A 12,602-nucleotide genomic window follows, 5' to 3' on the forward strand; every position below is an offset into this window, starting at 1 on the left:
TTATCTTCAGCCCCAGTCTTGCACATTAGCTCAGCCATTGTTATATAGAGTAGCAATGTCCAGCCAGCCTCGTGTAGCCTTGTCCATCAATTCAGTGTCCAGAGCGTGCGACCCCGCAAAGTAGGAGGCCTGAATCAAGATCCGCCAATCGCCAGCAACGGGTTCTCTCCGAAGGCTTTGCGTTTCTACGCTTAATTGCAGGAACAGGGCCTGGATACCCTGTATGTCATGCTTTTGGAGATTCACACAAGGGAATGGCCCCAGAGCGGTAGGCGCGAGAATGGTGGATTGGTAGCTAATCACCATGGTGCGATACAGCGAGGAATATGAAGTGGTAGGCTTATTCGTCCATTTGACAAGCCAAGATATGCGTGTGTGGAACGATGCCTAAGCTAGCCATGGGGTTGCTGATGCCAGATGCGATTCCATTCAAATCCGGTCTTAGCGGAGGCCTAGGTCGCTCGATTATCGATTATGGGCGTGCTGCTTTTGAAGGACATTTTGGCCACGCCGTGACAACGAAGAGTTGGGGTACCAACTACATGGGGGACGCATAGGAGTCTGGAAAGGAAGATCTGGGGAGACGTGGGAGCGTTGTGAGCGCGCGTCTGTGCTGGCGCAGGGGAGAAATACATGATGTCATCACTTCTCTCCAATCGCGATCAGTGGTCACATTCGTCTTCCATGTCTAAACCACCAACTCTCAGCTTCGATACGTACTGTTACGCGATGACAAAGTCCTGCACTCTCTGTTGCAAACCCCGCGACGTCCTCGTGCGCTGCCAAATCGACGAATCGCAAAAATGGCATTTTGTCTGCCCTGGTGCATGCTGGAAATCGGTCTCTGGTGGAGTTGAAGACGCAAAAGGGATGCAAGAGGAATACCCATATTACCGTTACGGGGGCATGGTGAGTTGCTGAAAGGTTCTGAGAGAAAGAGAGGCGGCTAATGTGAGGTCGTGGGTAGTGGAAGGATAGAAGTGCCGATGGGCCGGTTAGCGCGAAGAAACCGAAGAAAGTCAAGGAGAGGCAAAAAGAAGAGATGAAAGCGAGGGAAGGAGGCGCTGAGGCTCAGAGTGGAACCCGAATAATACCATAGGTAGGCAAAGATGCTCGTTCTTTGATCGAATTGATCAAGGTTTGGTTGCGCGCTAACCATAGCAGCCCCACGACGGTTTATCTAATGCCGACATCAAATTTTATACACTGTACCGGAACTTTCTGTTGTGAAAGTCGGTGGTGTCCTCGATTGCATCCACGTCGCTTGGATAAGTGCCTTGCGCATGTGCACTCTCGGCTTCTTCGCGATCGCGTTGGGCGTTCCGTCGCAGAAGCAGGGCTCGCAGGCAAAGCGCTAGCACGACTTGAGAGACTGCGCATCCCAAGATCATCTTCACACCGGTCTCGTATTTTGGGGCTTCCTTCGCCAAGAAGGCTTGTGGACCTGAAGTAGGTGATGTTAGTAACCGCGGTTCTGAGATGGGGTTTGACGGTGTAGTGAGGCTTACCGATGATGTTACCAACACAATAACCTAAAAACACAAAAGCTGTGCTAGTCGTACGCTTGGTATAGCCGCCTACGTTGGATGCCGGAAATTGAAGCGCAATCACCAAAGAGCCAACGAAGGCGCCAATCTACCTTTGTTAGCAACATCGCTCTAGAGCGACAAATCGTGAAGACGAACCATGTAATAACCCGCCAAACACCCAGCCAAATTAGTGCGTGGAAGCTGCCAAATTAGACATGCGCCGATGATCGTTGGACAGAGGTAAAGAGCCATAATGTATGTGCGCGCGTTCGGCAGTCGGGAAGCGAGAAAAGGGCCTGTGAAAACCCAAAACACTTGAGCGAAGCCCTGCGGGATGCCATACAGAGTTGTCTTGAGTGGATCACCTCCGGCTGCATCCTTGACAATGAGCTTGCCGAAGTTCGCAGTGCCACCGTTGATCATTTCGTTGAGCGTGACAAACAGAAAGAGGATCCAGATTTGCGGGTCCATCAAGGCCTCCCAGACCTGAGGCAGCTTGATCTTGCGATTGTACACTCCGGTGCGATTGCTGGCGGCGCGCGCGATCAGGAGAGCCTTCTCTTCGACAGAAAAGCTCTTGGCTGTCATGATGTTGTTCGGCAACCTGAAGAAGAGAACTACAGACCATAAGACGGTCATACCCCCACAGATGATGTATATGATCTTCCAGACGACGAAGCTCTTCGCATATCCGGCGCCGTAGAAGAGGATGCCCCCGACGGCACTACCGAGGCCGTTGAAGCAGTAGAACGTACCCGCCCTTGCGGGTTGTTGTTTTCCTACGTACCACATCCCGACGATCTGCAACAGCAAAGAAAAAACGTCAGTGTGTGTACGGCATGTAACCTGAAGAGCAAGACTCACCATCATAAACGCGGGCGTCACAACACTCTCGAAGACACCTAAGAGGAAGCGCATGACAGCGAAGCCCGCGAAGTTGTGCGTAGCAGCTGTAAGTAGCATAATGGAGCCCCAACAGAAGCAGAAGAGCGACACCACTCGGCCGGTTGGAAAGTGCTGCGCAAGGTATGCTGATGGCCATTCAGCGAGCAAGTAGGCAAAGTAGAAGATCGACGCCAGCCAGGAGTACTGATCACCGGTGATGCCAGTAGTCTCGAAAAGATCGAAGACGGCGGAGTAGCCCATTGCTTGCTTGTCGATGTACTGGAGGAAGTAGGTTCCACATAGTAGTGGTAACAGCAACAGGTCGACTTTCCTGGAAACGCGCTTGTTGGCCATGTCGTCTTCAAGGAGCTCAGCCATGTACTCCGGTGTGATATTATGTTGCCTCAGGAACAGGTTTGCTTCATCGAGGTCTTCAACTTCACCCACAATAGCGCTTTCCTGCTTGTGAAGAGAGTTCGCGTCCATGCTACTGAGCTGAACCTCCATGTCTTTTGACATGGTCGGTGTTTTGTCGTCGCATTTCGTGGTATTTGGCTGCGTCGACATGGCTGAAAACGAGGGTCGACAATCAACAAGGTGAGTGATCTATGCGTCGGGGACCAGAGCAGCCATACGAGGATGCTTGCAGTAGAGCTTTAACATAACTTCGGAAGAGATACCCGCGTCGAACTACCCCGCGACATCGATCATTCTGAGCAAATGAACGGAACCCATGTAGGATTCGATAAGAACGCGTGATAGCGGAAGACAGGCGGCCGATCGCATTGCCCAGAGGACACATCCGGGACTCGTTGCTACCTTGTTATCAGAGTGGGCCAGTATTCGCCTGCAAGCTGGTATCAAACCTGGATAAGGATTGAAGAAGTGGATCATCGCCCTGGTAAGTGACCTTGAAAGGATGTAGCAGATTTGTGAACATGCCATCGCCCGACGGCAATACTTCGGCAGTGATAAGGGAGTCGCATGGCAGATGTCAGATACCGGTGGCGCCCCGCGGCATTCGTAAAGTGGTGGTCGCAAGCTGGGGTCGCATCCTAGTGACCACCAGTACCCGTTAGCGGCTCCGCTATACCTGCATCGATTGTGCGAGAGCTCCGAAGACGGCATCGACAATGCTGATACCGAGCACAACATAGAGCGATATGTCGCTGCGACTAGGTAGCTACGTGCTTGAATCATTTGATTTTAATTGGCACAGGTAATGGGAAGGCTTCGTTAAAACCGAGTGACGAAACTTCGACTTCCGGTTTCGAGCCTGAGAGGGGGATGCTGAGTGTTTCTGCAGACTGCACGAAAGCCGCGTCTAGTCAATCATCGCAGCCTGGAAACGAAGCTCTCCTAGAATATAGGTGTATTTCGGATGCAGATATGCTTCCCCCAATTTTCGCTGTTTGATGTCCGTGGGGTTTGTGAAGATGGCACGATAGCAGTGAGGACAGGAGGATTCGGTGGACGGTGCAGTTGCAGCCGAGGTCTTCGCCCAATCGAGCGGCACTATCTTATCGATAACGCAGGTGGACACCGCGAACCTCGAAGAAATCACACTGTTCGCTCCATTCAATGCGATCACCAGAATGGCGAACACGCTCAAGCCTTCCAGCCAACAACTGTCGGTAGCGTTGAGTTCCCCGGCGGAGAACTCGCGGCTCGGGCTTGGCATCGATGCTGCATATCCGACCCGACTACTTAAGCCAGGCGAGCCTAGTGAATGCTTGTGCGCCTCAAGGAAGCGTCCCATTCTTCTTGAAACCTGAGAAGAACATCTTCGCCTTTGAAACATTCACGGAAAGCTGGAAACATTGCAACTAGAAGATGCCTAACATCATCGTAATCGGGTACGCTTCGTTCCATTTCTCGACAGCTGTCGGCTCGGCCATACTAACGCTTCTTGGTGTAAAGAGCAGGCGTCTCCGGACTGACTTCAGCGTATCTCCTCTCTAAAGACCCAGGCAACAGAATTGCGGTCGTAGCCAAGCATATGCCCGGCGACTCCGACATCGAGTATGCATCACCATGGGCCGGCGCAAACTTCATGCCGTAAGTATACGCGAACAGCTGGGTACACAATCAGCTGACATATGTTGTGCAGAATGTCTTCAGAACCACAAAGTCGCTATGAACGTAGAACATGGCCGCAACTCAAAAGATTAGCAACAGAAGTACCAGAAGCTGGTATTCACCTACAGAGTGAGCATACCCTCTCACGGCCAGACCACAATAGCATACTCAAACAAAAGCAGAATGCCGCATTTACCGCCGAAAGCAAGACATGAAGAAGCTGCAAAGCGGCGGCGCCACATCCTTCAACAACGTCTTTACTGAAAACCCCTGGTGGCGCGAACTAGTCGACGACTATCGCAACCTCCCCTCCTCCGAGTTGCCATCAGGAATGGCATCAGGCAGCGAATTCGGCTCCGTGTGCATCAACCCCGCTCTCTATCTCCCCTGGCTCGTAGGCCAATGCCGCGCAAACGGAGTGGAATTCTATCGGAAAACTGTATCGCATATATCTGACCTGCGGTCTCCTTGGATCGAAAACTTCAAGCCAGACATCATCGTCAACGCGACTGGGCTATCAGCTGGGAAACTAGGGGGCGTTGAAGACAAGACCTGCTACCCGATCCGCGGCCAGGTCGTGGTAGTAAGAAACGTAGCACCAGCCATGGTGTTCGTATCCGGCACGGACGACAGCGAAGACGAGGCTTGCTACATGATGACGCGAGCAGTTGGCGGCGGAACAGTACTGGGAGGCACCATGCAAAGCGGAAACTGGGAGAGTCAACCCGATCCCAATATCGCTAGTCGCATTATGAAGAGGGCTGTTAGTCTATCGCCTGAGCTGGCGGATGGGAAGGGGCCAGAGCACCTTGATGTTATCCGGCATGGTGTTGGGCTGAGGCCGGGGAGAGAGGCTGGAGTGAGGCTTGAGAAGGAGAGGATTGATGGGGTTTGGGTTGTGCATAACTATGGGCATGCGGGGTGGGGGTATCAGGGGTCGTTTGGGTGTGCGGAGGAGGTTGTGGAGCTTGTTGGTGAGATTGGGCTGCAGGCTAAGCTCTAATGTTGATTGCTAGTAGCGGAAAGAACAAACTACTGCTGAGACAGTTCAACCTTAGACCACCAAAAGTCACTTTCCTCCTTCGCATACGTGTCGTCAACCATGATAGCCGGCTCACCAATAGTCTGCCCGCCGATCATCTCCTCGTTATCCCTCCCAAAGATCATCACCTTCGGATCCGCTCTATCATAGCTCTTCCATTCCGTTCTGTTCGCATACGGGCCACCAAGCGCATTTGGAGTGCCAGTACAAATGAAGCTAGTGATGTACGCGTGCAAGATACCCGACAATTCGTCCTGGCTCTTCGACTTCGAAATGAACTTAGGGTCTCTCATTTCATAGAACATGTTGTCTGCGTGACGAGCTCCATCGACGATGTCGCGTCTCATTGCCCAGTGATACAGGTATACAGGTGCATCTTGACTGACGAAGAAAGCCGTTTGACGTACCGGGCCCACGTATGCGTAGTGCGCGTAGGCCGCCTCGATACGCTTGTACATAGCGCCGACACCATGCTCGAGCCGCGTCTCTTTATAAATAGAGTCCGCTACTTCGGTCGGGTCAGGGTACAACTTGTGTATCGTTTGGATATCGTCGTCGCTCATCTGTGGCAGCAAGGTTTTCCAGAAATCTAGGAATTCCGAGGAAGTCGACATCTTCTTGTTGACGTACAGCGAGCCTTCATTCCCTTGAAATCCGGTCATGATGGGCATCTTGTACCATTTGCCCGTCCGCCATGCATCGATTGGACGGCGGCGGATGATCTCATTGTCGATTACTGGCTGGAACGCCCAGCGTAGACTGGGGTTGTACTTCTGGAATACCTTGGTTTGGGCCTTGGCGATTGTGGAAGTGGGAAGTTTGCGTAGGAAGCTGAAGACTTCCGACTCTGGTAGGGTTGAAGGGAATTCAACTTCTTCCAGAAAGTCTTTGAACTGCATCTCGTGGATCTCTGCGTCGGAGTTGCGAACAGCGCGGGATGTCGGAGCGCCTGACTCAATGATGACACGATGAAACTTGGGCTTTACACCCTCCTCATAGTTCAAAAGATGATGCCCTATCTAGACGAACGTCAGTAAATTTGATCAGGGTATCCAGCGGCTCAAACATACCGAATGCGCGCCGGCCGAGAGTCCTATGAGCGTTACATTGTTCTTGTCGCCACCGAAGTGCTCGATGTTCTCTTCCACCCAGTCAAGTAAGCAGATCTGATCCTTCAAGCCCAGGTTGAGTGCGCCTTCTGCAGCGCTCAGCTTTGATGGCAGGAATCCCAACGCTCCTATGCGGTAACCGAACGATACTGCGATGAAGGGCGACTCAGACCATCCAACCATAGACGCCGTATCGTGCATCGCAGCATTTCCTCGATTGAAAGCTCCCCCATGAAGGTAGACTGCAACTGGCAGAGCGGTCGCTTTGTCGGGTTGAGCTTGCCGGAAGACGTTCACTGTGAGGCAGTCTTCACTCTCCTCTAATTTCGGTCCAACTATCATGAGCTGCTGTGCTGGAGCTCTTGGGCCGAAACTTGAAGCATCTATAGTGTCTTGACTAGGTGCTACCTTTTGTGGTGGTCGGAATCGGCGTTCACCTGTTGGTGGTAACGCATAGGGGACTCCTCTGAAGGCTTCAACGGCCCGTGGATAGTCGCCCGGCAAGGTCGTACCTAACAGAGTACCCTGTGTAATTTTCACTTCCGGTCTCGTCATTGCGATGGATGTTGTGTCAATTGCTAGCAAGTTGTCAGTATGCGAGGCCAAGCCAAGTCTTTCGACACACCTGTGAACTGTAAATCGTATGCTCACTATGTCAAGTGATACCAGTGCTCTGAACTGTGTGGATGTGTTAGTCTAAAGCTGACGCGGTACTCAAATGCCGATGTCAATAGATAGCCGTTGTAGCATGAGCACCGGCATCGGCTAATGCCCCACCCTGCTATCTCAGGCCCAGCTCGCTGCGGGTACTGCGGGCAGCGACCTTCCGAACGTGCATACCTATCGCAGGGACCACCTGCCGGATCTATTCGGTCAGTTTGATGTAACACTAGGAGCGGCTCGGTGTTGATAAGGTTACTAGGCATCTTCCCATCAATACTGTTCAATTGCATTGATGGCACCCGACCTATCCCTACCACCTCAGGCCCCGGAGCTCGGTCAATGCGACGACTTCGACTGGAATCGCGCCGCGTTTGCTGTCTACACCTTTGTCGACGGGGTATCACTTCAAGATGTCGCCTCGACTCTTGAGAAGCAGTGGTTAGAGCAGGGCAACGAGGATCATCTCGTTCGACCTGCGCCTTCCACATCAGAGCTTAAGACACTCCAAGAAGTCTTACATGCTCACATAGCCTTGGACAAAGGGGCAGACAGCGGACCGAATGAATTAGAGTGGTGGCCGATTGCGTTCATCGTCGTGGTTCGAGTGGACTGGAAAGAACCTGGAGGGTTGCTGTTCGTGTTCGCAGACGACGAGAACGATTACAAGCTGGACAAGTTCTTTTTCAAGGTCGATGATGCGTACATGATGCTTTCGAGTCTGAGCTTCCAGGATGAGACTGAGGCTGGGAGTAAGGAGGCATACGCCCAAGGGTATTACGATGACGCAGAGTGGAGGAGCTACCCAGCACTCCCGCAACCTGAACGACGATGAGACACTCACAGATGAGAGGCATCGCAAGTATTGTGTACCAAGGAGGCGTACGGCCATAAGCCCCAGAGTGGATAGAAGGCTAAGCTGATTACTGTTATGTATCGTATTTGGTCCACTGTGATGTTACTATTGCCACGAGAGTTTGCGCATGCTCGATGTAGATGTACAAAGCTTATAGGCAGTTTCGGTAGTAGAAGCATTGCCGCCGCGGGCGCCAGGACGCGCCACGAACTGGGCTCGCCGGAGAATGCACTTTTCCTGCGTCGACAACGCTCACGAAATTGTCGGGTTCTTTGTAGGGTCCCACCCAGTCACACCATCGCTGTTCGGTGTCCGTCGACAGTGGGTGGAGATGATGATGCGTTTGTTTCCAAGGTCGCGCTTGGGTGGGCAGCACCTGCCCAAAGCTGGCGCGTTGCCGAGGCCCAGTCAATCCATCCAGGCACCTCTATGAACGAGCACTATTTTAACAATCAACGACACTAAGTGTTTCGTGAACGTACTCCACACAGAGACAGCCGGATAGTCTTGCTGCTGTGCTAATACAGTTTGCGTATTACCACCTTGAGGAAAGACTGCGTAACGGAAGGTATGCCGACAGCTTGTGAACTCGACGAGCTGCAGCTGATGTGCAATAGCTATATCGAAAAACCTATTCTTACCTTCTGCACAGCCTACTGACTCAAGACGAGTAGTTTGGTGAAGTTTTGACAAACTTACAACTTATGTTTAGTCGGAATGGTGATGTTGCTATACATAGGTCTCCATGCAGCGGCCCCGGGGGGCTCTGCTGGTCGCTCCTCTTGTGGGACCCACTAGAGCTTCATGCAGTTGCGGATAGCTCCATTGGCGTCGATAGCCAACACAAGCGCCGGCACCCGTGTTGAGATGGTACTGTTCCGAAGATGGAGTGATGCGGCGGATCTTGAAACAGAGGATGGTGATGGTGTTAAGATGAGCAGAATTTGAGGTATCAGCGGCATGTTTGCTGCATGCGCAGGATGGGTGCTGGGTTGCGTGGACGGCATCTTCGGTACAGACCACGATGCACCAGGCACGAAGAAGTTGGTGGCGGTTGTATGAATCTCTAGCTCCGATCGCAAGTTGCTTGTAGTTCTTGAGCCAGTGGTAGAGTCTAACGTCAGCCAAGCTGCACCACCAAACGGCGTTGACATGTTCAATTGGGTGGAGGGGTAGACCCTTAGGGCTTTCTCTCGCGTGCGCACAAGGATGGCGAGTCGAAGGATGTATTCGAGCCTGCATACTATCCCCGTCATCAGAATAAGCCCTAGGAGAGTTGTTGTTACCTCGCGAAACTATCGATTCCAAGGGATCCCGCTGCGGTTGGAGCTGTACTCGCATGTGAGCCAACGTCAGTCGAGCAGTCACCGGCGGCAATGTATGTAGACGCAGACACCAACCAGCGCATAGACTAGGCCGCCCAAATAGGGACCCTTCACATCGGGAGTAGGAGATGAAACATAGCTTGGAGCCAGTGATAAAAAGAGCAACCTCAGCGCTTGCGGAAACGTTCAACAACCCGCCTCGCATCCTGTCTCGTGGCATCCTTCCAACCTCAAGGTACGGGCATGGGATCATCGTCCACGCCGCAACACTCTGGCCGCACTCCTTGCACACACGCTGTTGCCGACCTTTGATCGAATTCGCTCCACGTCATTGGCTACATTTCGGTAATTCCTTATTATTAGTCCACGCGTCAAATGAAGGTTGGAGGTGTCGAGGCTGTTTGGAACCGCTGGACAGCGGCCTAGTCCCCTTGTCGGCAAGCCTTGCGCGCACGCGCCTAGCCGCTCTCCACCACCGTCCTGAGCCCCTCCAGCACGCTGAGGTCTTGAAACCTAAAGACCCGCTGCCTTTGTCACTCTGGCCGCCCGTCGTCCGCCTGATCTTGGAAGAGCTATCTCTTAGCCCCCCGAAACCCGCCCCCTAACGGAGCCCTCCCCACACCACTCAGTCGCGCCTGCCGCCTGTCAAGCCGCACCTGCCTGTGACTCGTGGCCCAACGTCACTCGTGCCTAAACCCGAGCGGCCTCACACTCCACCGCACCTCACCTCCTCGTATTCCTCCCCCTGAGACGTCGACCGCGCGAAAGACCGCCTCTTTGATCCGGCTTACGGCAGCGACCCACTCTGTTGGGCCCGAAGACGATTGACGTGCCACCTCAACACCACTCACTTCCCTCGTTATCTCCGGGGCCAGCATCGGTTCAGACTCTGCGGGAGGAGCCAACGTAGATGCAGTCGTTCAACAACGGGCCTTCGCCTCACCCACAGCCCAACATGTCGTCCCCCGCGCCTCTGCTGCGACCACCCATCCCCGGCGCGCGCCCAGGGAGGAGGGGACCGCCACAGCTTGGTCTATCGATACCACCATCGCCGAACGCACGACCTGTCACCAACGGTGCAGGTAACGGCATACCGACCCTGAACGCGCCTCAGCCCCGTCATGGCCCGAAGCTAAGCGTCGTTACTCCCATGGGTTCCAGCAATGCACCACAGGAAGGACGAAACGCACGAGCTCCCCCGCCGCTTATAATGCCACACCAAGGACTGTCAGCATCAGGCTCGAGCGACACGAGCGCACACTCAAGATCGGGTAGCTTTGGCGAAGTGCAAGCAAATGGTTCTGCTTCATCATACCATGCGGCACTGGGATTCATGGGGGTTCAAAAGGCCACAGATCCCATTTCGGCAATATCCCAAGGAGGAAGCGAGGGCGCGCCTTCCATGGAGCGTGCAAACAGCAGTCAGCCTCTACCAGATCTAGATACTATGGCTCTAGAGAAGGGTCGGCCATTGGAGGTGGATGATCTAGATGACGCAGCCTGGAGAGCGGCGAGCGCACGAGGAATGATTGAGGAGAAAGGAAGTCTAGGAGAGGGCGCTGGTGGTGCTGTCACAAAATGCATACTCAAGGGCGGAAAAACTACGTTTGCATTAAAGGTATGCATGGTCTCCAATGCCGTCTGAGACTCAACTGACCCGTATTTCAGATCATCACAACGAACCCCGATCCCGATGTCAAGAAGCAAATCGTACGCGAATTGTCTTTCAACAAGAACTGCGCCAGTGACCACATCTGCCGCTACTACGGTGCCTTCATGGATGACAGCACAGGGACCATCAGCATCGCTATGGAATTCTGCGAAGGCGGATCGCTCGATGCAGTATACCGCGAGGTCAAGAAGCTTGGAGGCCGAACAGGCGAAAAGGTCCTTGGCAAGGTGGCCGAGGGTGTGCTGAATGGACTGACCTACCTCCACTCTCATCGCATCATACACCGGGACATCAAGCCGAGCAACATCCTATTATGCCGAAATGGCCAGGTCAAGCTCTGCGATTTTGGTGTATCCGGAGAGTTCGGAACCAAGGGAGACGCCAACACTTTCATTGGAACGTCATACTACATGGCACCCGAGCGCATCACTGGCCAAAGCTATACGATCACCAGTGATGTATGGAGTCTAGGTGTTACTCTACTCGAAGTCGCGCAGCATCGCTTCCCGTTCCCTGCCGATGGAACCGAGATGAACCCCCGCGCTGGTCTTATTGATTTACTCACCTACATTGTTCGGCAACCCATTCCCAAGCTCAAAGATGAGCCCGAAAGTGGCATCAAGTGGTCAGAGAACTTCAAGTACTTCATCGAGTGCTGGTATGTAACCCTCTTGCATAGAAGTGAATCCCTGCTAACCTTTACAGTCTCGAGAAGGACTGTCCTCGCAGAGCCACCCCCTGGCGAATGCTTGAACACCCGTGGATGGTCGAAATGAAATCGAAAAAGGTCAACATGGCACACTTCCTCAAAAAAGTGTGGGACTGGCAGGATTAAACGCGCTACGATCCGATTGCCAACTTCGACGCGACTCGCTGCGAACTTGCCTTTGAACATGACGAGGCACGGTGTTGTGGAACCTACACTTTCTCACTAGCCTCGAGCGGCTCAGACTGTACCTTCTATTCATACACTTGGTCACATGCTGGCCATCGGACCAAGATTACCTTTACCGAGAACAGCTGTACGCGGAAACAAAACTTTGGATCTGGAGCAGGGACTGCAACTTTGTCGATAGCCTTGAGAGTTGCTTGATTGAAGGAGGATTACGCCTAGTTAGGTAAAGGTGCCTGGTGGACATCAGGGGCATTAACGGCGTTTGAAGGGCTCATGTCGTATACAGCGGCCTTTGCAGAAAGAGGATTTAGGTACGACCGAATGTCAAGATTGCATATATGAAGACTCTATGCACGATATCAAGCACTCTGTGATCGTGAAGATGGGATGGAGGATTAGGTAGTTCGTTAGCCACTATCAGGCCGGAAAGCAAATCGTTCTTCCGGTTTCAAAAGAGCGATGCTTCGTCTTGCATGAGCTGTTTCTAAACTTCTACCTATCTGCAGGGCGACGCGCATCCAAAACGGCCTAGCGCCAAGGTCCGGTCCGA

General features: G+C 53.0%; 5 protein-coding genes across 5 annotated transcripts; 3 read left to right on the forward strand and 2 right to left on the reverse strand.

Moving 5' to 3' along the window:
• Positions 1-1,199: 1,199 nt before the first annotated feature.
• Positions 1,200-2,981, reverse strand: J4E88_000180 (uncharacterized protein; the record flags this gene model as incomplete). Its single annotated transcript, XM_049393860.1, has 4 exons — positions 1,200-1,444; positions 1,509-1,635; positions 1,686-2,330; positions 2,394-2,981. The coding sequence occupies 4 exons, from the start codon at positions 2,979-2,981 to the stop codon at positions 1,200-1,202; spliced, it is 1,605 nt and encodes a 534-aa protein (XP_049259689.1).
• Positions 2,982-4,467: 1,486 nt separating this feature from the next.
• Positions 4,468-5,496, forward strand: J4E88_000181 (uncharacterized protein; the record flags this gene model as incomplete). The annotated part of the gene is made up of 3 exons (XM_049393861.1): positions 4,468-4,472; positions 4,525-4,622; positions 4,676-5,496. 3 exons carry the CDS (start codon positions 4,468-4,470, stop codon positions 5,494-5,496), a joined length of 924 nt encoding a protein of 307 aa, XP_049259690.1.
• A 29-nt stretch (positions 5,497-5,525) lies between these two features.
• On the reverse strand, positions 5,526-7,199 carry J4E88_000182 (uncharacterized protein; the record flags this gene model as incomplete). The annotated part of the gene is made up of 2 exons (XM_049393862.1): positions 5,526-6,554; positions 6,606-7,199. 2 exons carry the CDS (start codon positions 7,197-7,199, stop codon positions 5,526-5,528), a joined length of 1,623 nt encoding a protein of 540 aa, XP_049259691.1.
• Positions 7,200-7,599: 400 nt separating this feature from the next.
• On the forward strand, positions 7,600-8,139 carry J4E88_000183 (uncharacterized protein; the record flags this gene model as incomplete). Its single annotated transcript, XM_049393863.1, has 1 exon — positions 7,600-8,139. The coding sequence occupies one exon, from the start codon at positions 7,600-7,602 to the stop codon at positions 8,137-8,139; it is 540 nt and encodes a 179-aa protein (XP_049259692.1).
• Positions 8,140-10,440: 2,301 nt separating this feature from the next.
• On the forward strand, positions 10,441-11,992 carry J4E88_000184 (uncharacterized protein; the record flags this gene model as incomplete). Its single annotated transcript, XM_049393864.1, has 3 exons — positions 10,441-11,103; positions 11,154-11,815; positions 11,863-11,992. 3 exons carry the CDS (start codon positions 10,441-10,443, stop codon positions 11,990-11,992), a joined length of 1,455 nt encoding a protein of 484 aa, XP_049259693.1.
• Between the last annotated feature and the right edge of the window lie 610 nt (positions 11,993-12,602).

This window comes from Alternaria novae-zelandiae (genome assembly GCF_023758075.1).
Source record: "Alternaria novae-zelandiae strain BMP 2774 chromosome Unknown scaffold_1, whole genome shotgun sequence".
NCBI classification, from domain to species: Eukaryota; Fungi; Ascomycota; class Dothideomycetes; order Pleosporales; family Pleosporaceae; genus Alternaria; species Alternaria novae-zelandiae.